This window comes from Eubalaena glacialis, chromosome 4, assembly GCF_028564815.1.
Source record: "Eubalaena glacialis isolate mEubGla1 chromosome 4, mEubGla1.1.hap2.+ XY, whole genome shotgun sequence".
In the NCBI taxonomy this organism is placed as follows: Eukaryota; Metazoa; Chordata; class Mammalia; order Artiodactyla; family Balaenidae; genus Eubalaena; species Eubalaena glacialis.
In genome coordinates, this window is record NC_083719.1 from 11,763,098 (window position 1) to 11,787,756 (window position 24,659).

The 24,659-nt window shown below is 38.9% G+C and overlaps 1 protein-coding gene across 1 annotated transcript in view; it reads right to left on the minus strand.

The window, feature by feature from the left end:
* DNAH5 (dynein axonemal heavy chain 5) overlaps nucleotides 1-24,659 on the minus strand; it is a 259,490-nt gene that overhangs the window by 126,819 nt on the left and 108,012 nt on the right. Inside the window, exons 23-35 of the mRNA XM_061189135.1 lie at nucleotides 24,100-24,301; nucleotides 23,295-23,530; nucleotides 20,920-21,138; nucleotides 19,991-20,053; nucleotides 19,449-19,687; nucleotides 18,473-18,713; nucleotides 16,129-16,328; nucleotides 13,462-13,615; nucleotides 11,640-11,803; nucleotides 10,369-10,525; nucleotides 6,239-6,451; nucleotides 5,278-5,502; nucleotides 3,693-3,865 (exon numbers count right to left, since the gene is read on the minus strand). Coding sequence (XP_061045118.1) covers nucleotides 3,693-3,865; nucleotides 5,278-5,502; nucleotides 6,239-6,451; nucleotides 10,369-10,525; nucleotides 11,640-11,803; nucleotides 13,462-13,615; nucleotides 16,129-16,328; nucleotides 18,473-18,713; nucleotides 19,449-19,687; nucleotides 19,991-20,053; nucleotides 20,920-21,138; nucleotides 23,295-23,530; nucleotides 24,100-24,301 — 2,486 coding nt within the window. The remainder of the gene's footprint in view (nucleotides 1-3,692; nucleotides 3,866-5,277; nucleotides 5,503-6,238; nucleotides 6,452-10,368; nucleotides 10,526-11,639; nucleotides 11,804-13,461; nucleotides 13,616-16,128; nucleotides 16,329-18,472; nucleotides 18,714-19,448; nucleotides 19,688-19,990; nucleotides 20,054-20,919; nucleotides 21,139-23,294; nucleotides 23,531-24,099; nucleotides 24,302-24,659) is intronic.

Consider the following 24,659-nt stretch of genomic DNA (forward strand, 5'->3'; position numbering starts at 1 on the left):
GGAAAAGGGTTCCCGGTTAAGGCAACAGCAAGTGCAAGGGTCCTGAGGCAGCAGTGTGCTGAGACTGTTCAAGGAACAGCCAAGGAGCAAGTAGCTGGAGCTCAATGAGGAAGGAGAAGCAGTAGCAGGGATCAGATCATGGCAGGTCTTATAGGTCAATGTAAGGACATTGGCTTTTACTTTGGGTGAGATGGAAAGACAGTGGAGATCAAGGCAAAGGGATGGCGGGATCTGACTTATATTCCAGTGTCTGAATTGAGAGGCAATGGCAGAAGCAGGAAACCAGATAAAAGACTATTGCAGTCATCCAGCCTAGACATTATGGTGGCTTGGACTAACATGATAACAGCAGAGGGGAGAAAAGTGGTCACATCCTAAGTGAGTTCTGAAAGTGGTGGTGACCAAACTTGATGATAGATTGGATAATAAAGTGAGAGAAAGAAAGGCATCAAGGATGCTCCAAGGATTTTCGCTTGAGCAACTGAAGGATGGAATTGCCATTGGCCAAGCCGGAGAAGAGGGCAGTTTTGCGGGGGGGACAATCAAACATAAGTGTGAGTTCCCAGTAAGCATCCAAGAAAACATGTCACATAGGCAAGTGAATGTATGTGTCTGGAGTTCAAGGGAGAAGCCCTGTCAGGGTGCAGAGATTGGGGAGTCCACATCGAGATGATATTTAAAGCCATGTGAGATCACCTGAGGAGTGAGTGATGGAGAAGAGCCTTGGTGCGTTCAGTGATTAGGGGTCAAGAAGTTGAAGAGGAACCAGTAGGAGACGGTCTGAAGGGACAGCCAGAACAAGAGGAACTAGGTGCATGTTGTGTCCTGGAAGCCACAGGAAGAAAGTGTATCAAAAAGGAGACAGCGATCACCTGTGCAAATGCTGCTGACTAGTCAAGGAAGGTCAGAACTAGAAATGACCATTGGATTTAGCAACATGAGGCTCTGGGTGACTGCCCTACCGGGGGAAGAAAGTGTGACGGGCAGAATAATGGTCCCCCAAAGATATCCACATCCCAATCCCTGGAACTTGTAAATAAGTTACCTTACACAGCTAAAGGGACTTTGCAGATGCAATTAATGTGAAAGGCCTTGAGATGGGGAGATTATCCTGGATTATGCAGTGGACCCCATCTAATCTCATGAGTCCTTAAAAGGGGAAGAGGGAGGCGGGAGAGTGGGTCAGAGACATGAGACGGCAAAAGGAAAAGAGACTGGAAGCATGAAGGAGCCTCAACCCATGGTTGTGGCTGTGAAGATGAAGGAAGGGGCCACAAGCCAAGGAATACGGCAGCCTCCAGACGCTGGGAAGAGCCCTCAGCTGACAGTCCGCAGGGAAGTGGGGACATAGGTCCTGCAACCACAAGAAAAAGAATTCTGCCAACAAACTAAAAAACAAAAAGCAGATTCTCCCCTAGAGACTCCAGGAGGGACCACAGTCCTGCTGATACCTGATGTTAGTCCAACAAGGTGTGCGCCACATTTCTGACGTATGCAACTGTGAAATAATTCGTGTTGTTTAAGCTTCTAAACGTGTGGTCATTTGTTATGAAAGCAACAGAAAACGAATACATAGAACCTGAATGGTGTGAATTCAAGGTAAAATAGACAGAAAAAACTGTGATTTTGAGGCGTTTTGATGGGAGTACAGAAATGGGAGGGAAACTAGAGGATTCACGGTAGGATTTCCTTTCTGGAAGCCATTATAGCACATTGTACGTTGATGAGAATGATCCAGTGGAAAGTGAAAATTGATGATGCTCCCAGAGAGAAAATAACTGTTTCAGTGGAAGGTGTTGGCTTTGGATGGCAGCACAAAATCCATCCCTAAAACCAGGAGAGAAAGTGGACAGCATAAGGATAGGGGGCTTGGTTGGCAGACATGATGGTGGGGAATGAGCGCAGGTCCTCTCCTGTGGTAGCATCTATCTTCTCAGTAAAACAGGAAATGGGGCCTTCGGTCGAGAGAGGAAGGGAGGGGAATGCTTGAGGTTTGAAAGGAGAGAAGGTGTGAAATAACTGTTACAAATGTTTCAAGGAATTCTCCACATTTTGTCATTATTCACCTCTGCACTTCAAAACAAAGAGAACAACTCCAAAAGAACGTCCAAAAGCATCCAGTAGAAACCATCTTTTGTAGAAAATAAACGTATGGTTACCAGGGGATATGGGGGGGAGGGATAAACTGGGAGACTGGGATTGATATACACACACTACTATTGACATATATAAAATAGATAACTGGGCTTCCCTGGTGGCACAGTGGTTGAGAATCTGCCTGTCAATGCAGGGGACTCGGGTTCGAGCCCTAGTCTGGGAAGATCCCACATGCCGCGGAGCGACTAGGCCCGTGAGCCACAATTGCTGAGCCTGCGCGTCTGGAGCCTGTGCTCCGCAGCAAGAGAGGCCGCCATAGTGAGAGGCCCGCGCACCGCGATGAAGAGTGGGCCCCGCTTGCCGCAACTAGAGAAAGCCCTCGCACAGAAACGAAGACCCAACACAGCCATAAAAATAAATTAATAAAAAAAAAAAAAAGATAACTAATAAGAACCTAGTGTGTAGCACGGGGAAGTCTACTCAGTACTCTGTAACGGCCTATATGGAAAAGAATCTAAAAAAAGAGTGGATATATGTATATGTACAACTAATTCACTTTGCTGTACACCTGAAACTAACATCTGTAAATCAACTATACTCCAATAAAAATTAAAAAAAAAAAAAAAAGAAATCATCTTTAATGAGACGTAAGAAGGAATATGGAGTGTATGAAGACAAAGAAGATGTGAGGAGAAAAGGACAGTAGAATCTTCTGCTACTCCTCAATCCTCAGGTAAAAGTGAGCATTTCATTCAGTATCACGACTGAGCGGAAGGAAAAATCTCACAGACACGGCTATTACGTCCAACTTTTATACTTTGTCCGATAATATTTTCAATCTAATAGCCCAGGGGTTCATCCTGTGAAAATGATTGATATTCAGCTTTAGCTTCTCCTTAGGCCCAATGTTGATTTTAACACTCAGCCATTTTGTCCAACATAAGTATTCAAAGCATCCCTGAACAGCACATATACAATTAGCTAATGCCACAAAGCTCAAATTAAACTAAGTGAATTACAGGCTATTAGCCATGGAGGAAGGACCCCTGGAGATAACGTAGTATGTCTTACAGATGAGGAAACTGAGTCCAGGGAAATTGCATGGCGGCTCTGGCTAACACAGTTGGTAAATAACAGGCAGAGGGCAGGACAGGTCAATGTCCTCTCCATCACGATTCACCAATGTTCATACTCAATTTCTTTCCTGCTAAAAAACCACCTTTATTGTCTCTGTAATGACAATAAGTGCCACAGTCCCCTAAAGCAGCCCTCAAAGCCCATGGTGATTTGCACCTATTGATACATAGCGATTAATTCGCTTTTTTCCCATTTGATGTCCACGGAGGTCATTTAAACTTAGACACTATAAGACTGAAGGCAAAGGAAGCAAAGTCTGTTTTAGTCACAAACCTACTAAATCCCATGTGAAGACATGTGTGTAAAGCTAAACATATCGAATGTCGAAGATTTTAATATAAAAGAGCCTGTAAACCCTAAAGAGACCATCAGCCAAAATCCCTTGAGCACCTGGAGAGAATTAGAAGGTTGGGGGTGGAGGAGAGAGAGGTTGAGGAGTCACAGAACCCTTCCATCACCTGTCTGTGAGGGGAGTTATAACAAGTCTGTCAGTGCAGCCTAAAAACTCATTCTGGTATATGAACGGCACATCTGTGATGTGAATCATCATCTTGTCAGAATCTTCGTTAAAATAAAATCTGCACTGTTTCAGCCACTCAAAGTCTGTAGGGCTCTTGATATGCATGTGACACTGAAATGCAAAAGGTATGTGTTAAAACTGAGATGAGAACCGCTTATTAACTACACACATTAGCATTCAGGTAGATCATAATGTGAAGTTAATGGAACGCAAAGACAGCCCAACTAATTGGGAGATGTCAACTACATCACCATCCAACCCATTCATTTATTGATCAGCAAAAAAAGATACTTTCAAAGATATGAGAAAAGGAGAAGTCAAGAGAAACTCCTAATTGTGCCCCTCAATTTAAATAACATGATCTATTTTAAGAGGAAGGCGTTCATTTCTTAAATTTCACCCTTAAATGTCCAATACCACAGTCCTAACCATGAAATACAACCTATGAAAAAACACATTTGGCTTACAAAGATAGGACTAAACAATCTCATTAGGAAAAAAAAGTCATCTCTTATGATTATGATAAAGTACATTCTTGGGTTTTTTTTTTTAATCCGTTAATTACCCTTCCTAGGATTTGCAGCGGGCCAAAATTTCTAACATCTAAGTGGCAGGTTATTGCCCAGCAATGCTTTTGTCTGAATATTCTTAACCAAAATTTTAAGCCACTTTAATCATTTTTCTTTGACAAATAAGAAATCTCAAATTACCCTGAGCCCTTTATTTCTCATTGAGGCAAACAGTGTGCTTAACTATTAAGAGAGGAGATTAGCACATAACAGCTTGAATGCATTGCCTTTATTTCCATTACATCAGAAACAATCTTTCATAATCTTTTTTAAATAATGGGGTGAGACACGATCCAGAAAATTATTATGAAGATAAGAGCTTCATGCCTGTTATGTAATGTTGTATTTTATAGTAGAGGACAAATTTCATTTCTTTTCACATTTCCTATTTTCTATAGCTACGAAACTCTCTTTTCCATCCCTGTTCTTTCTTTAAAGGCAAAATCCGCATGTCTCCTGAATGTCACAAACTATATTAGGAAAGACCATTTGCAATCAATGACATAAAATGTAGCATAACTTGTTAAAGATGTGATTTATGAAGAGCCTTAAAGGAACTACTAAGCAGTTCTACTAGCAATATCACTTATTATTTCTGTAGCAAGAAACTGGTCATCTTCAATTTAATAACCGAAAGGAGCACAAGACAAATAAAAGCTTTTCAGGATGCTACATGACATTTCAGCATTAAAAATGATCACATAAAGAATTTTAAAATAAAGTCTAATTGCCTCCATAACACCTTAGCCGAGATCATTGGAAAATAGCTGAAATTTCATTTTCAGCTGAAGACTGAAAAGAAAGTCTGGTAAACAATCTCTCATCATGAAGATGCTTCTTTGCCTGAATTTTATCTTTTCTTTGAATTCATTCAAACTATTCGCAGTGGGTAAACAAAGACAGTTTCTAGTATTTGCTTTTCTGTATATGCCACAGCATTTGTAAAGCATTTACCAGGTCATCAAAGATATCTCTTTGGTGCACATGAATAGTAATCAAAGTCTCATATTTAACTCGTTCCACGGAACTCAGATCCTTGGTTGTCATGTCTATCAATGTGTTCAGTAGCTCCAGGAAAGACTGATTGGTTTTCTGCATGATTTTTTTATCAAACTTGGCATTTTTAAGAGCCTCTTCTGAATCCCGTGTCCATATCATTTGAATTCCTAATAATCCAACCTTATGGAAATAAAAAAGGCTTTATGAGTGCGTATGGCATATGAATATATTTAAATAGAAATCACAATATAGTAAACAGCTGTGATTATTATGCAAATGTCAGGCCATCCTTGATTATATCAACTTGATGGGTTGTTTCAAAACCTATGGAGACTCTATTCATATTGTTTACCTGACAATTAAGTATATTCAGCCTCATGACATGTCTACAGTTTTTTTCTTCTCATTTTAAGTCATATTTCTCCCTAAATAGATTTTAAGTTACTGGTAGGGAAAGAATACGTCTTAAACCTACTTTCCCCAAACTAACACAGGGTTTACACATAGTAGACACAAAAATCTCTATTGATCACATGACTAAGAAAACATCATTTTCTGTATTTTATTGCTGAAACATATTTCTCATTTTTCTGGTAAAACACAGTACATTTTATGATTTATGTACTGAAGAGATTCAGTAGGAAAAAAATATTTTAAGTTAAAGAAAACATATCAAATATCTCAATAGCACAAATATATATATATTTATAAATATATATGTATAGATACAGATACATAACACCAAATAATCTGTAGTTGAAATCTTTAAGCTTATCTATATTTAACAAATCCTAATGAAAATCTTAATATTGATCTAGAGTTAAATTATAGGCAGTTGTGTAGTTTACAATAGACAATATCTGAGATCTAAAATGACTATTCTATAAAAAATACTTTCCGATTTCAATACACTGACCTGAGCAGGGAAGGAAGAAAGAAATTCAATCACTTGGAAACCTGTTTCTTGAATATTTGCAGCTGCCTGGCGAATCACAAGATGTAATGAGGCCTGAGATTCCTCCAAGAGAGAATTAAGCCAAACTTCCACATTGCCCTCTGCCATCACGGGTTTATCCAATTCAATCGTCTCACCCTCTCGAGAGGAAACTGACAGAATGCGATCATAGATCTGTGTTAGAAGCCGAAAAAGAAGCTATATTTACACAAAGAATTGAATTCCTCCATTGCCCTCTTGTCAATGTTATCCTTCCTGTAGAAAGTTAAGTCACATTTTATAAAATAAAAGGCAAAGTATGATACAAAATCAATTCCAAAACAATTTTTTAAAAAGCTATCCATGAAATCGAAAAGGGAATACTAAATCAATTTCAAATAGTCTATACCGGAGAGGGGAAAACTTGTTTTCTAAGAGAAATGTTCAATACAAATGTGATAATCAAAAAAATCTCTAAAGTTTCCCAAGATGAAATAGGACTCTCTAAGCCCCTGTCATCCACACCACGAGATTATCAAGTTGACATTAGCAATGACCTGGTCAAAATGATCAACGCAAACATCTCACAAGGTAATTCCAATTCTATACGAAACACTGTGCTCTTTACAGGAGCTGTTGGTTGCACATAATATATTCTAATGCAAACCCAGCTCCTAGTCTGGTCATTTCACTTCAATTTCCATGCAGTATGGCATAATGAGAATATGTGGAGTATTTGGAATTCTAAAATACAGTTCAAATGGTGCTGTGCTATTCACTGACCTTCCGATGTTGGAAGACACATCTCGGAGACTAAATTTCTTGCTTCTATTTAGTCATTAAAAATCATGCTGAGGGAGGGAGATGCAAGAGGGAAGAGATATGGGAATATATGTATATGTATAACTGATTCACTTTGTTATAAAGCAGAAAGTAACACACCATTGTAAAGCAATTATACTTCAATAAAGATGTTTTAAAAAAAAAAAAAAAAATCATGCCTGTCCTACTTCCCAACTCACCTTACAGGCCACTCATGCCAGTTATACAAAATACAGTTGGCCCTCCATATCCACGGTTTCTGAATCCACAAACTCAACCAACCTCTGATCAATATTTGAAAAAAAAAAATGCCAGAAAGTTCCCAAAAGCAAAACTTGAATTTGCCACATGCTGGCAACTATTTACATAACCTTTACATTGTATTGTATTATAAGTAATCTAGAAACTATGTGTAGGTATATCTAAATATTACAGTATTTTATATGAGACTTAAGCCTCCACAGATTTTGGTATCTGCTGGGGTCCTGGAACCAGTCCTCCCCACAGACACCAAGGAACAACTGTGATGCAAACTATAAAGTAAATGCAAATGTTTGTTGCTGCTTTGTTCTCTAGTAAGTGGAATATTGTTCCCTTGGGCCCAGATTTAGTCTGTATTAATGAAATCCTCCTTAGTTGTCACAGAAGTGATCTACCAAGAAGCTAGTGAGCCTTAAGTTTCAGGGCCCCTCACTTGCACAGACCCTTCTAGGTCCTGAATATAAATTTGTATGTATAATTTTATAAGATTTAGGACCCACAAAACCAGGATCTGCCCCTGGCTGTAGAAACCTTATGGTAGGAACAGCAACAAGAAAAAAAAAAAGCAATGCTATTTATTTTTAAGAAGTAATTGCTATGAACAGAGGCTGAAAATGAGGAAGTTTCAATTATCTTCAATGTACAATCAGACAATAAGAAGCTTCACTCTAAGACCATGAAGTCCTGGTGCTAAAGCATAAGGATTTGAGGAAAACATCAAGAAGAACTTCCTGGGTAATTCAATGCCCTCTTTCAACCCATGCATCCAGTAGATCTACAAGAAAGATCAATTTTTTTTTTTTTCATCTTTTAGGGGCATGTATTTATTGCTCTTCATAAATAGAAAAGGGTAGACAGCAGTGACATTAGGTGGCAAGAATCATGTCAATAACTGATGCAGATAGATAGCATCTCCAGCTTCAGGAAAATACCTACCTCTCTATGTGTACCTATAAAACTTCACGTGACAGAATTTGTGCCAGGCATAGTCACACCTAATACCTTGTTTATTCCCCTTAACTACCTTGAGATACATATTACTGACCCATTATTTGAGAAAGATCAATTTTTAAACCATTCAATCCATACGGTCTTCTCTTTCTCTCCACCCACCCCCTTTGTTGTAGCAACTCAGCCTTTTCCATCCTGACTTTGCAATCACTTTCGAAACTGGTTTCCTTGCCCCCTTCCATTCTGCCTCCTACTCTGAGTCAGAGGCTCTTTCTGAAACACAAATCAGGTCACTGCTCTGCTGAAAACCTCCCACGCCTTTTGTCACGTTCATGATGAAGTACATTCCATAGTGTGATGCACTTGGCCTTCTGGAATATGGTCCATGCCTCCTTCTCCCTCTTTTCCCTTTGCTCATTACCCCATGTTGTGGGTTAAATTGTCTCCTCCAAAAATATGTATTGAAGCCCCAACCCCTAGTACCTGTGAGTGGGACCTGATTTGGAAATGGGGTGTTTGAAGATGCAATCAAGTTAAGATGAGGTCATCTTGGATGCTGGTGGACCAGAATCCAATGACCTTAGAAGAAGAAGGAAATTTAGACACAGACACACGAGGAGAATGTCAAGTGAAGACAAAGGCGGAGATCAAATTGATGTGTCTGCAAGACAAGGAACACCAAGGATTGCTGACCACCACTGGGAACTAGGAGACAGGCACTAAACAGACTCTCCTGCAGAGCCTCCGGTCGGAACCAACCCTGCCAACACCTTAGTCTGGATGTCTAGCCTCCGGAACTGTGAGAGAATAATTTTCTGTTGTTTTAATCCATGGAAGCCCTAAGAAAGTAATACACTCCCTCACATACCCACACGTTTGACATCCTAGACTGACCACACCTCCGGGCCGTTGCACTTGCCCTTCCTCTGGCCAGACTGCGCGTCCCTTTCCCACTTGCCTGGTTATGTTCTACTCACCTTCAAAAAATCAGTTCAAACACCACATTCTCCTGCAGGAAGCTTTCTCTTACACCCCTTACACCCCGGTTAGGGCTCCCTGGTGGGCATGTCCATGCTCCTTGTGCATCACACAAACACAGCGAGTCAAAAATATCGATGGTTTAATCGCCAAATTTCTCTTGAATGTTGTACTGCATAAAAACAACTGCAGTATGGATTGCGATATATTCTTCCTTGGAACCCCAGGACTGGCATCATGCCTGGCACACAGCGAGGGGCTTGAACTTAAATGACTGGCTTTTAATGGCCTCCAATGGACTAGCTCTACCACTGCACGAGCTGCACTCTGTCGACCCCACCAGAGCACGAGATCCCTGAGGATGGTATATTCCCATTGTTAAGCACAACATCCAGTCCATGGTATTTGCTCAACAGATGCAAACTGCATTCTGGGATGAATAAATAAATGATACTAAGGTTTGTATGAAACACCATAAGGGAACTGAATATGTTATCCAACTGGAAGGGTCACGTTTTTTAGGGAATTTGGGGTAAAGGGGTAGATTAGACAATATCTTCTGGCAGCTGGGCAAATGTAGTCTTCCTCATGTTGGGTAACTTCTTTTGGGTCCCATACAACTCCATGATTCTAGAAACTTGTTGGGAGTGTTTAAAAAAAAAAAAGGAAAGAAAAGGTTTTCAATGGAGTATGATGAAAAACATGGAGGACCATCATGCCAAAAACATCTGATGCCTGATTAAAACAACCAAGTCACTGTGGCAATTCAGTTCAGTCAAGGCACTATTTGATGAGCAATTTGTTCCTTTGTTTTGTTGAATTTCTAAACAGTTAGCTTGGCATGTGAAGCTATGAATGCTACATATGAAGCATTCCTAATCACATTTAAACTATTTGTTATTCAAATCTACACTTTGGATATTAAGAAGTCACATAGTTCTGAAGGCAAATTGGGCCCAAAAGTATGTTTTTAGTCATCGGGTGATATTTAATGGACAGGGAAGTATATCTTTGTAAACAGTATTGGAGAGCAATTTAATAAAGACAGTTGAGATTCTAAGATATGTAAATTGCTGGCCAGCAATTAGAATTAGGCAAACCTTTTCATGGAACTTGACCATTTTGATGTTGTCAAACACATTCAGCAAATGGGCTTGTATAGTGTGTGTGTCTGATGCCTGCCCCAGAATCTCCAGAAGAGCGGGGTCCGAGACGAAGAAGAACCGAGGAAAGCAAAGCCGTTTTTTCTCCAAGTACCTAAGTGGGGAGGAAAAGATAAACTTCATAAGCATACAAAACAGGTCTTTCTAGGAATAAATTAATCTGGATGGGAAAAAGGGAAAAGACTTTGAGAGAATCTAATTTTCCCACACTGTTCAATGTTTTTGTTTTGTTCTCTGTTTTTGTTTTATTTTTTTTTCATTACTAATTTTGCCAAGAGGGAGTCCATATGCTGATTAGGAGACTATTTTTTTCCAGAATTGATAGAATTTCCTCATTTTTCACAAGTATAATGTATACATTTGACTTAACCTGGAAATATTTGTACTTTCTCTGTAGAAGACAGGAAAATTTACACACAGGGAATCTTTTGGTTTTGTGTTTGTTTTATTTTGTTTGCAAGCACAGTGCTATGTCAGCTAAAGGCTGACAATTCCAATTCTTAGGATTGTATCTTAAAAGAATCCAATGAATCTATCACTGAAACAGAAACAAAATCCAGCTGCATGGAAGGAAGGGTCTTGACACTGTTCTCTGCCTCGAGGAGTTTAAAAAACCCATGTTTGTTCTTCCTATCATCACCCTACTTTTGCTGCACTTTTGTTTCCATATTTAACATATTTCTACTTAGTGACTTTATCGTGATTAGCCAAAGGGCAAGAAAATTATTTATTACTCTTGGAGTTCCTCCAGACTCCATATATGTAAGTGTGGGTGTGGGTGTGGGTGTGTCAGTGTATATTGCTAGGTATTAGATTAGGCTCTCATTTTTGTATAATCTTGACTGCTTATGTATACTACACACTGTTCATATTGTTCTTGGTTGAGTGTAATGAAATATTTTGCTTCTTCAGATGTTTATCCAAGAAGGAGATCAGAAAAACAGGTATATTAATTTTAAAAACAAGGACACTATGAGAATATTTACAAGCTCCTGTCCCAATGATGGAAGAAGCCATAAATCCTATAATTTCAACATCAGACAAAATCTAGTAACTGCTTGGAGAGACGATAAGGCTCCAAACTATCAGTTTTATCTATGCCACAACGTTAGACATGAATTGAGTCTAAGCAAAAGAACACCCATTTGGCTAATCCTGTCTCGTGTCTCTCGTCCCTTTCATCTCTAGGATGCTTAGAGTGAACTTACCCAGTAAGGGATTTCTGGCAGATTTCCAACTGGTCCAGCAAGTGTGGTAACAGCTGCCCCATGGTCTCATCTCCAACACAACACTGAACCACACTGGGCATCTCATGTGCCCGAGTCATGATCTTCACCCAGGATTTATCTATGTTGGAAAAGCGCTTGGCCTCCTATGAGCACAAGGTAACAAAGCACACTTGGACACGTCTGTGGTCCCAAGGACAGAGTGTCTCACGTACCTCCTGCTGAGGTCAGACTTGTAACCGTTCTGGATACCCTGTGCATATGTGAAATATCACACATGTTCTATTTCAATTCTCCTTGGGCCTTTTGCACCATCGCACCCTCTTTCTTAAATAAGAATCTTTAGCTCAACCCTGGGACTCACATTATGTTAACTAAAAGCAGGAAGCAGGTATAAAAATAATAATACAAATTGGGAGGTTGGGATTGACATATACACCCTACTATATATAAAATAGATAACTAATAAGAACCTACTGTATAGCACAGGGAATTCTACTCAATACTCTGTAATGGCCTATATGGGAAAAGAATCTAAAAAAAAGAGTGGATATATGTATACATATAATTGATTCACTTTGCTGTACACCTGAAACTAACATAACATTGTAAATCAACTATAGTCCAATAAATATTAAATATTATTTTTATTATATATTATTATTATTATATATAATTATATATATTATTATTATAATAAATACACACAAGGTAATTTGGGAGAAAAGGACCCTCCCAACTGTCTTCAATTACCTCCAAATTAAGTGAATTTTATGTTTCTCAAGTTTTCTACCCTGAGCATTGATTATTTGTGTATTTAGAAAACAAACATTTAAAAATAAGATACAAAATTAATTATAGTGTGACCCTAATATTCTGAAATTTTTAAAAATAGATTTTTTATGAAAAATGGAAAATGCGCAGATTAATTTGAGAGAGTAGGAATAATTGTGATTTTCTTCCTTAAAACTTTCTGTATTTTACCAATGAGCACATACTATCAAATATGAGAGCAAGAAACTCCACCTAGCTCCTTCAATATTGTATGTGAAAGTTTCCATTAAGTCCAATTTGAGACTCTTCACCCATCAAGAAGAAAAACATGCCCAAATATAAAAGAAAAATAAATACCTAAAATTATAATGTATGGATACATTTCACTGGTAGCCAAAAAATAAATCCGCTAACGGGTCTGCCCTCTATAATTAAACTGAAAACTAACCAAAGAGAAAGCTAAAGGAATCTAAGTGAAGAGAACACTCAACATAATCATGCTTCTAAAACTCAAATTTATCGTTAACACATTATAATTTAGCAAACAATTTAAGGTAATTGGATAAGAATCCTTGAGTTTTTTCTTGCAGATTTCCACCCCATTTTACAGTACAGATATAATTGGGTATATTGTAGAGTGTGAGTTATTTTAAACTGTCAGTAGTAGAGAACAAATTATCCTACCACTGTCAAGATAACCACTCTATAATTCTGCACTGTTCCAAGTTCCACCTTCAAATTATCTGAAGAAGTATATCAATTATGCAAGCATTCATTCTTTGTTTTTTAACCCTCCATTTCCTATAAAACTTCACGGTTTTGAAGCGTTCTTCCTCTCATTTTCACGCCCCTCTTTTCCACAATTACCCTCTCTCTCTTTGAAGAACAGCTGGACAGCAACAACCAAAAGATTGGAGAAGGGGTGGCTCGATAGAGGTTGAAATTTATTGCCTTTTTAAGGGCATTCTGAGTTATTAGATAGTTCTCTAAGTTTAAAAACCGAATGAAATCATAAAGAAATTTCGAAGACCTTGGGAAGCTGCTTGGCAATGTCTCCTCCTACAAAGACGGCTTCTAAGTAAATCCACAAGTTTTGCACCATCATCCAATTCTCAATGATGTCTGTTGAGTTGGAAAGGTATTGCACCCACTTTTGAATCTGGCCTTTGAATGGCATGTTGTACCTAAAACGAGAAATACATTCAGAATTTGTTTTTTTCGTGTTTTGTTTTTATTGTTGTTGTTTTCAAACTAAAGAGGTTTTTTAAAAATCCTGATTTTCACCTATTTCTTTACAACTTTGATTATGTTGCTGGCTTTTAAAATGACGCTACCAAGTGATTCATTCATCGCCATATACTGGGCATTGTTAAACCGACATTTTCCCTCTTGACCCAGGGCACAGAGAAGTGGGAGATGTTATCATCTAAGGAGCAGATCAAGCATTAGACTTGACTCCACCCAGCTGCTGGAACAGTATCATTCTGGCCATTGTTGCTGTCGCCAAGGGAATAACATTCTCTCCACTGAGCTTCTGTGCCTATTCCGTGGAGCCTCTTGTTTTTCATGTAATGTGGAGCCATTACAGAGCCATTGGCAGGGACCGAACAACAAATTCAGTTCTCAAATATGATACTATCTGGACTCTCTCTTTAGCCTGCCCTCTTCTGAGCCTCTTTCCAACTTCCCATCCACTTCTGTCCACCCCACTCATGTCTGTGTGTACATGTATGCATGAGGCTTTCTGCGTGGACACACATAAAGCCTGAGAGCCACTTTTCTTCCTCTCTCATAGTTAATCTATCTTCCCTTTTTCCTCGTGAGGGAGAAACAGACAGTGGTCCCCCAATATCTTTTTCTCCTTCTTCTTTAGATATAGAACCCCGTTTCTACCTAGACTCATAGCTGCCCAGTTAAAATACTGAATTTCCCAGCCTCCTTTGCAGCAATGTGCGGTCCCGGGATTAAGCTCCACATCAATATTTCTCAACCCTAGCTGCACATTCTAATTATCCGATAAATATTAAAAACTACCAGTACCTTAAAACAAAACAAACAAACAAAAAAAACCTACCAATACCTGCCTGGATCCCACCCCTAGGAACTTTGATTCGATCAGTCTGGGATGTGGCCCAGGCTTTGGGATTTTTTAAAGTTCCTTAGGTGTGTCTAGTGTGTAGCCAAGTCTGAAAACCACTCTTCCGGATGGGAAGTGAGCAGCAACATTGAATGTAAGGGGTAGAAGGAGGCGAAGGGCTACACCTGGTAAAGATGGAGAGTGAGCCAGACAAAGCTTGGGTCCCCGATGATGTGGTAGAGTCCACACTCCTACCTGAGCCATCAACCTTGGGACTCCTTTTACTTGAGAAAGACATAAACTTCAGTCTTGTTCAAGTGATCTTGTACGTGGTGCTTCTGTTATTTGTAGACAACCCTAATCCTAAACGATTGTACCGCCTTTTGTTGTTTCTCCTCTTCTCCTTCTTCACCCTTTCTTGATCTCTCCAGTCCAACATAATACGGGCTTGAAGTCATCTCAAATATTAGTCATATTAGTGAATAAAATTTTAATTTCCATATTCTTAAGTATTAAGCAGATTGCTTTAATATTCTACACATCCTTCTGGGTTTTTTTGTTTGTTTGTTTATGCTTTTCACAAGAATATAGGTCCATAGCAACAGAGATCTTGGTTTTATTCACCCTTCTAACCACAGCACCTAGAAGACCACATGGCACGCGGTAGGTGTTCCGTAAATTTCTGTTGAATATGCGTTCCTCATACAGCTCTGTCTGTGGGTTCAATGCCATTGGTAAGAAAAGTTTACCCATTCCTAACGCAGAAGATGTTTACTTAATGTATATGTGTACTTCTTCTACTTCCATAGGGTATGTTATCTTCCATCTGTCCTTAATTCTGGTTGGGTGTGACTAGTAACCAAATTCATTAAAACTCACCAAATTCTAAGTAGTTCAGACTCAATGTTACCAATAGTCTAAATCTCTAAGACCTAATTTTATATTCTATATTACTCATTTCAAACACTTAACACAATTACCATATATTTGAGAAAATCCTAGTGAACAAAAAAATTATTTCAAAAAGCACAAGAGGAAGCATTGAACCAAAGAAATCTAAGTTTATGTGTCTCTGGCTCGCACATCCAAAGCTTGACAGCTCTGCTGCTACCGTCAAATAGAAATGTTAGGCTGGTATCGGTCTGTGCTGTTTTACTTCTCTTTATGAATTAACTTCATTCTCTATCTTAATCTGTCATCTCATTAAAGTATGTACACAACTAAGAGTTTCTAGTCCATAGGTGTTGACAAAAGGTTTCCGAAGTAATTATTCTAAAATTCAGAATAATTTTCCTTCTGGAATCTAGAGCCTGTCGAGCTGTCAGCTGTGCAGTGAGGCTTGTCAGCAGCAAAGTTGAAATGTTCCACAAGATCCAAGTGGCTAATTACATGGTGCATGATTTTGTGCAACTGATGGTCTCAGACACATCCCCCAAACAGAGGATAATGAAATAAAAACAGTATTATCCATGCCTTGCCAAAGGCTAAAATTAAAACACGTACTTCTAATGTTGAATAGACTGTACGAGGGGTATTGTTGCATTTTTTTAATTAATTTCCCTTGAAGTGTTTGTTATTATGGTTCTCAAACCTCAGGGGAAAGAAGGACGGTTTTCCTACCTGTTGCCCAGTAGGGAGCCCAGTAACATCAAGCTGTCCTCCATGTTGGCGATGATTTCCGATGTACTGTCTCCTCTCAAGAGGAGCTCTCCACGGGTTTTAAAGCTGCCAAATGTGAATGTTTTGTTGTCCCATTCATTAATCACTTGCTTCAGCTTTTGTTCAATGTCCCTCTCTTTCACCGCACTGATACAGATGTCCTATTAAAAGTGCAAGCTCTCATTTTATCACATGAAAGTCACACATCCTTCTCAAATAGTCTTGGTTCAACAGAGGTCCTGTCTATATTCTTTCCTTTATATGTATCTATAAATACTTACATTTCCAGATCTAAACTGCAATATAATAAATGGTGTGTGTGTGTAGATATAATATAGATTTATCCTAATTTGTAAAATTTCCCACCAAACTATTCCAGAAAGAAAGAAGAAAAGATGTACAGCAGTGGAAGATTTTCAGCCATGATAAAAAAGAAAATCCTGCCATTTGTGACAGCATAGAGGGACCTTGAGGATATTGGGTTAAACGAGATAAGTCAGACAAAGACAAATATTATATGATAGCCCTTATATGTGGAATCTTAAAAAAACAAACAAAAAACAAAACAACAACAACAAAAAAAAAAACTTGAAAAAACAGAAAGTGTAATGGTAGTTACCAGGGGCTGGGGGTGGGGGAATGAGAGAGATGTTATATCTATTTACAACTAATAGATAAATAAGTCCTAGAGATCTAATCCACAGTACAGTGATTATAGACAACAAAACTGTATCCTAAACATTAAATTTTCTAAAAGACTAGATCTCAATTGTTCCCACCACTAGAAGAAATGATAATTGAGGTGTTCGCTAACGCTACAATGGAGATTATATTGCAATATAAATGTATCAAATCACTATGTTGAACATCTTAAACTTACACAATGTTAAATGTCAATTATATCTCAATAAAAATTAGGATAAAAAAGATATGCAATAACCTTTTAAATTTTGCAGCTTTCATCAAAGACTCAAAATTTAATGTGTCTCTGATTTAACTCTAAAGTCAAACCAATGCAGTACGAGAGGAGGGAATGAACAGAAACCTGACTTCTTCCCAGCGCTCTGACCACTCTCCCTGTCTTCTCTGCAGCCTTATCTTCTCCTGGACCATTGGTCACACCCATCCTTGCCCTCTTCTTGTCCCTCTCTGGATGAGCATATCCACACCCGTGCAGTCAGCAACCTTTTGTATCTCCAGGAAAGACCCACACCCACTGCTTACCGGGCTTCTCTGTTTGGATACATCAAGGGAACCCAAAACACAATCTGTGAAATATCAAACTCATGCCCAAAATCAAGCTCATAGTCTTTGCACTTTGTCATTCCACCTGATCACCTTCCAACATTCCCCATCTCAGTCATAAGCACCATCATCCACTTAGATCTCTCAGCAAGAACTCTAGGGTTCATCCTTAGCCCCTCCCATTTCCCTACCATGTTCACTCTGTCAAATTCTATCCAATTTTACCTCCTAACGATCTCTTCAATCTTGTCTTCCCTCTTTAGCTTCACTACCTGCCTCCTCATCTGATACATCATTATCTGTTGCCAGGGATAGTCAAGTAACCTCCCAGTTGGTTCCCCAGCATTCCCCCTTTCTGTTTTCCAATTCTTTCTCCTCACAGCTACCAGAGTGATCTTTACAAAATGCAAATTTAACCACGTCATCCCCCAATCAAAATACATCTCCCAGTTGGCTACCGACCGCTTCAAAGACTGAAACGGATAACACATTCTAGACCCACTCCATCTCCCCAACCTTAGCTGTCTCCTCTCTCGCCCACCTCCATACCTCGGCCTTCTGGTCCCCTAAACACACCTCAGACCCTTCACATATGCTGTTCCACCGGCCTGACATTGTCTTCTCTGCACTTTCCAAGCCTCTTACCCCCTCACCACACAAGCACACCCCGTTCACCCAGCACCCAGTCTTCCTGACCTTCATCGCCCTCGCCCCACCCCCAGAGAGGTCAACCCCATTATTAGAGGCCCTCATAGAGCAGCATACTTCCATTTCAATGGTATTTACTGCAGTTTGTAACTACACCTTCATTTGTATAATTATTTAATTATACAAATTATTTAATGATCTATAAACACAGGAATGTACTCTTATGTCCCCAGCACTTAACACAGAACCTGTTATATAAACGTTTGTTGAAGAAATAATAGTTGAGTACCAGGAAAAGAGTTTTGATCGTCCTAGCATGTTGTACTGCACCAACAGACCATGATGTAGGAAAACTCTCAAATCCCCTGGGACCTTCCAATCTCCCACCACATCATACGCTCAATCATTGTACCTCTATTTCCTCTTTGTATTTCAGAAGAGGTGCCTCCATGATATGTCTTAACTTAAAAGTTTCATTCCCCACATCTAGACTGTGCCCAGTGAGAGCAGTTATCCTTTCCCAGTGCCTTTCCATCATGGCCTTACTGGCCATGCGCTCCAGCAGTGGACAACACTCGCTGAAATCATCAATGGTCTTCTTCAGATCCAGAAAAGCCTGCCAGTCCTTCAAGGCCCGGGGCAGCTTCCGACACCTGCGAAGAAAAGCCAACATGAAAGTTCGTTCGAATATAAGCCTGGAATGTCTCCAATCCAAGACTGTCTGCTAGCATTTCCATCAAAAACAGTCACCTCAAATACCCATCACATTGTTAAATCTCATGACTCAGAGGACAGCTGTTAATATAATACACTTTTACATTGCAGAAATTTGCTCCTCCCAATCAGGAATGACTTTTTTCAACGTCCTCATAAAAATTAGGTAAAAGGCATTATTTTAAAGAATAGAGGTGCTTCCCAATTCAATTCAATTCTCCAAACATGTTTTGAGACCCTACCAAGTACAAAGCACAGCAGAGTGTTTCAGGCTGTCAACTGAAAAGTACAACAAATGACCCTCCATTTTTGGGGGGGTTCAACACTTCAAGGATGTAGAAAAATCACAGGGCTCTTGCTTTTATTCCAAATAAATCATCTAACATAAACTTCAAATGTTGGTTAGTGTGATATAAATAGAGATCAGCTCTCTCTAAGACGCAGGAAAGCCACTGGCAAGATTCATCCAGGTTTAAAGGATGTGCTTGTCTCACCAGGCACACACAGGGGTAATTAATAAATCGCATTTGACGAGGGTGATGTCAGTGGACAACAGCAATGAAGCATGATGTGCTTTCGAAACATCTGGGTGAAAAAAGAACCCTGACAGCCTATCAAAGAAGAAAGCATTTGAGGTTCAATAGCTCTGGGCATGCTAAACATTAATTTCTCACCTGTTCTGGAACTCTAAAAGTTCACTGTTGATTTTTTCAATATTTACTTCTGACCACAGAATATCGTGATAGCTATTTACAGTTTCTATGACACTGTTGTACAGAGCGTATATTTTCTGTAGAAGATTCAGTTGCTTCTTGATTTCGAGAAGCTGAGGATACTGTGTGACTGGCAGACCAAAAAGCTCCTCTCCTCCAGTATAGGTGATATATTTCCGATAGATATTATCAAATTGATTCTAATAAAAATACAAGTGAAAACTCATCAAAAATGATTTACATGTGAATAAACATGCAAATGAAAAAAAAAGATTGGCCAATAAGCAAACATGTATGATCTCTGAGCACATGTAAATGAGAACTAAATGAGTACAATTAATTACATAGAAACCAATGCTAACCATACCAAATCACAGTTTTTAAAAGGTAAGTACATACTATATTCCACAATGGGCTTCTCTATATTAAGCAGAAAAATGTATGTGTTTAAAAGACATTGAGGTTTTGGTTATATAGAAAGTCAAAGAAACTAAAAAGATCACCTGAAATATGATAAGTCTATCACTGGCTTCCTGGGGTTTCAAGCCGCTAGCCATTGGACCATTCTGAAACAAAAAGTTAAAATAAACATAAAATAAAATGAAGCATTTGCATACAAATTTCATGAGCACTATGTATTTGAAAATCAAATTTTGTTTACATGCATGTCACATACAGGATAGGAAACTTAGCTTTTTATTTGTAAAAAAGGACTCAGGAAAGTAACTCATTTGGAAATATTTTCAAGGCCAAAAAAAACCAAGTTAAGGTCACAGCTTTCACATGTCAAGAAATTTTGAAAATTAAAAATATGTGCTATTAATTTATCAGGTGACATGAAGGGTAAATAACTATTCTGTAAGAAGCACAAACAGTGTCTGGTTTGAACTAGAACACTAATGCCACATGACACAGAGTTCACCACTCTAATATCTATTTGTAAAGTGACCTGTAATGTTAACATTCCAATCAGGTTTTCCGACATTAGACCACCTTAAATAACTGGATTTCTGTGCTTCTTCATCCATGAAGTTGGTTCATGAATCCAATCTCCTAATTTCATTTACTTTGTGGTTTGGCATGTTACCAGTTAATAAGTACAAATTTTACCCTATACTCTACACATTTCCCTTCTGTAGCACATTGTAATTGGCTGGAAATGGGTCTCTTTAAGCAACATATTCCCAGCAGATAAAAAGTTTTGGGAAGATGGAATTATGAAGTTGCCTGGAAAATGGCAGAAGGAAGTGGAACAAAAGGATGAATACGTTGTTCAATAAAGTTCTTGGTGAAAATGAAACGTGTCTTTTATTTTTACCTAGAAAACCGAAGGCACTTTTTGGCCCACCCAATATTATCTTTAAACAACTACATTTTGCATATGCTGTAGTCACTCTTCTCCCAAAATACACAGAGAAAGTTAGAGCTGTACCAAATCGTAGTCCAAGTAGAAGTGGTGACAGTCTTGGAGGAAGACCTCCACGGTACTAATAAGCTCTTTCCTGAAACTGGGCTGCAGTGAGACTAATTCATTCTGCACTTCACTGGCACGTGCCAGAAGCTTCTCCCAAGCGTAACGCAGAGCATCCACTTTGTCCATCTCGTCCTTTGCTATCAGAAGCCCATATTTGTTAAGCAGGGCATAGGATTCCTACACAAAAGAAGAAAAATTTAATTTCTGCCAGTCAGGTGCATAAATGTATGCACAGTCATTTTTTAAAGCATTAGAATGGAAAAGATCCACATGACAGGGAAACTGCCCAGAGAGTTCTAGTTACTCTACTTGCAAACGTGGAAAAGCTTAAGTGAGCAACTGAGCCACTTAGCTTCAGTTTCCTCATCTGTAAAACAGGAAAATTCCCTGGCTGCTTCACAGGATTTTCGTGAATATCAAAAAATATATAAATTTAAATGCATTATGAAAACTATAAATCATTATACAAATAAAAGGTATTTTTACGTAGGCCCCTAAATTGTATTTGAAGACTACAAAATTAAATCAAGTAAATGAAAAACATAAAACAATTTAACTGCTAATTTTAGAATAACAAAATGAATCAGAGTTTTAACTCTATCCTGTTTCACTTTGTTGGTAAAAGGTTCCAACAGTAAGACATTAGAGGGCATTCTTGAATCAGAGCCTAAGCCAAGTTATTGCCCTCAGGACACAAAATCCTGGACTATTCTCTTGTCTAGAAGATTAAAATAAGGCAAAGTTTGGTTTTCATGAAAAAGGATTTTTCCTAAATATCCCTGGCCTCTTCTCCCACCATTACTCTTCCCCAAAGACATAGAATGAACACCTGATTGTTGATTTGGGGAAAAGACTGTTGATTTGGACAAGCATAGCCCAGTGCCTCTCTTCCTCTTCCCTCTTTCTCCTTGAAGGCATGCCTCCAGTCTGCACCCCAGTACCAATCAAATCAACAAAGTAACACAGAGACCTGCAGCTTTCCAATGCTGCCTTTGATGGATGACTAAGTACAATTCTGGGACTTAGTACTCACAAGGCCATAGTGTGGGTGAATAGGGTGGGGAGATGGGGAAAGTAAGATACAATGGGAATATGGGAGCTGAACACTAAATCAGGTCTTCCAAATAAGTTCTATCAGTACTAAAGATTGCATCTTGAGCTTGACTACTTGACAACAGTTTGTCTTAACTCTCACGTCAGGGGGAAAGGGTTGGCAATTGCTGGACCTCCTCTTCAAACCCCTTCTCCAAACTCCCCTGGTCCAAGTAGGAGGTCTTTGCCTTGATGTTTCAATTCCAAAGAAGAACACAGTGGACCACGTGATTTCCCTGACCCAACACAGTAGAGGTGCAAACCTTCAGTCATCTCTGCCATTTTCACAGTAATTTGAAATTTTTCAAAATTCAAAGAGATGCACAGAAAATATGAGACAAGAGTATGATCCTGACCATCAGAGTTTAAGTCCAGACATTTAAGTCATGGTGTGATGAAAAGATAATGTTTCTATAACTGGAATTGTTCTAATGCTACAGTTATACTAGTCTCATTTAAAAGAATATAGTAACCCACTCCTGATAAAGCGTTTGCATCTAGAAAAGACAGTATGATAATAAAAACAAAAGTAATGTGCAACATTAATCAAACTGCGTGATTTCTTTGACCCTCAGTTTCCTTGTTTGGAAGTGGAGTGTTGTAGGAAGTATTAAACGAGTTAATACAGAGTAAACCCATGAATGGACACTGTCAGTGCCCCATCCAGGTCCTGTTTATCAGCTGGTATTTGCAACCCAGATTGTTGGGTGTGTTGGCTATAGGAATCAAGCTGCCTTCTTCCCTTGAAAATTGTCCTCAGCTGATAGGAGCCTCCTCATGAGGAAATAATGGTCAATGACCAACTGATTTGAGGAAATAAAGACAGTCCCCCCTTGCCTCAAAATGGGGCCAACTGTGTGGTACAATTCATGTTCCAGAACACTCCCTGTGAGATCAGGCTGAAGTTAGTCTACAGCTAAGATCACACCCTGGCTTAGCTTCCTCCCACCCCCAACCTCATCCTTTTCTGTTTCGTTCAGTCTACTTCTCCCATGAGCACTCAGCAGTAAATCACTTACACAGAAATCCTCATCTCAGGCTCTGCTCTTCAACACCTTAAATGCTGTGTAAAGGACTAGAACTGCCCACACGAGGCACCCTACAGGTTAGGTATCATTACTGAAATCGTTGTTCTTGGGTTTAGCGGCCATTTGTAATTCCAGTCCAGATCTGGTCAACAGTTCATCTAATAGAGCCCAACATATGGAGATGTTTCTATAGAACAAGTGATTATCAGTTACCTCAATAGGTCCCACTTGAAAGTCAATGGAGATTTGCTGCTCCCTAATTTCCTTCAGTGTCACCATAGCAATTCGAATATCATCTAGGTCTTTAATTGGGCGATTCAGTTTCTTACTGAATTCTTCAACAAGTGTAAAAATGTTTTCCATCTCACTTCTGTATTTTCTGTTACAGTGACGGCCAATGACAACCATCCAGGCCTTCGTCTCAGCGGTCAAGGTGAACTTCAAGTCAGCTGTAAAATCCACATGTCCACCGTTCAGTTTGAAAAACTTGACCCAGTATAAGGAGACCCAGTGTAACGGTTTACCAACAGTAAATACTTTGCAGCTGATAGCCCTCTAACACATGAAAAATCAAACTGGAAAAAAATTAGTTTTTCCCAATCATTATATATTCATTCATGTTACAAAGCCTATTTGCAACAATTCAAAACACATTCCAAAATGGGAAAGAAAAAAAAAAACAGTACCTATCAAAACTGTCGGAGCTAAGCCTCAAATCTTTGTTATTGTTATTTATTAAAGAAAGGGTACATTTTAATTCCAAATATGACAGACTTATCCCTTGTCTGAATTAGCATTTATTTTCAAGGTTTAGCAGCAGAGTGTTCAAAATAGTCCAGAATAAATAATTATGCAGAAGGGAATTAAAAACAAATCTACAGGTTGGTCTTAAAGCTTGAGGCCAATAAAAGGAGAGTCAATCTTTAAGATAGCTAGAACTCTCTGGAATACTAATCTAGGTAAAGAGACAGAGTAATACGTTGAATTTTTATGACTGTCTGAAAGAAAATGAACCAACCTGTGTACAGAGCAATGGTACCCGCACAGATACACTCAGGCTCAGTGTTAATTTCTTGCTCTAGTTTTTGGAAATAGAGAATCTGGGATTCAAATTCAGAAAGCAAGGGGTTTTTCATAATAAACGTCACAATGGTTTCTTCTTTCTCCTTTTGCCAAATGTGATTGTAGTGTTTGAAGCAGTCGGTGGATGTAATAACTTCCTAGAATACAAATAACGTATTTGTGTAGAGAAGGAAGAATCAGAAACGGCATCGTGATGTAAGTGAACATTTGCCAGTTGCTGGCGGTTCCCATGGATTTATTAAAATGTTTAATTAGTGAACCGTGTGACTAGTTGAAAATGCCACAGGACTGGAACTGGATACAATAGTGTAAATAGTAACCTGGGACTAGTAACAATGTAACTGGTACCATCCTAGCCAAAAAGAGAGGGGAACAGTTTCTCAGGAAAAAAAAAAAGAGAGAGAGAGAGTCCATAAAATCTCTTGTGGACCAGGCCCTTTTGATTGGAGCTGGACCTTAGGTCAAAAAACACAGCTCAAATCATGCCACAGAGAG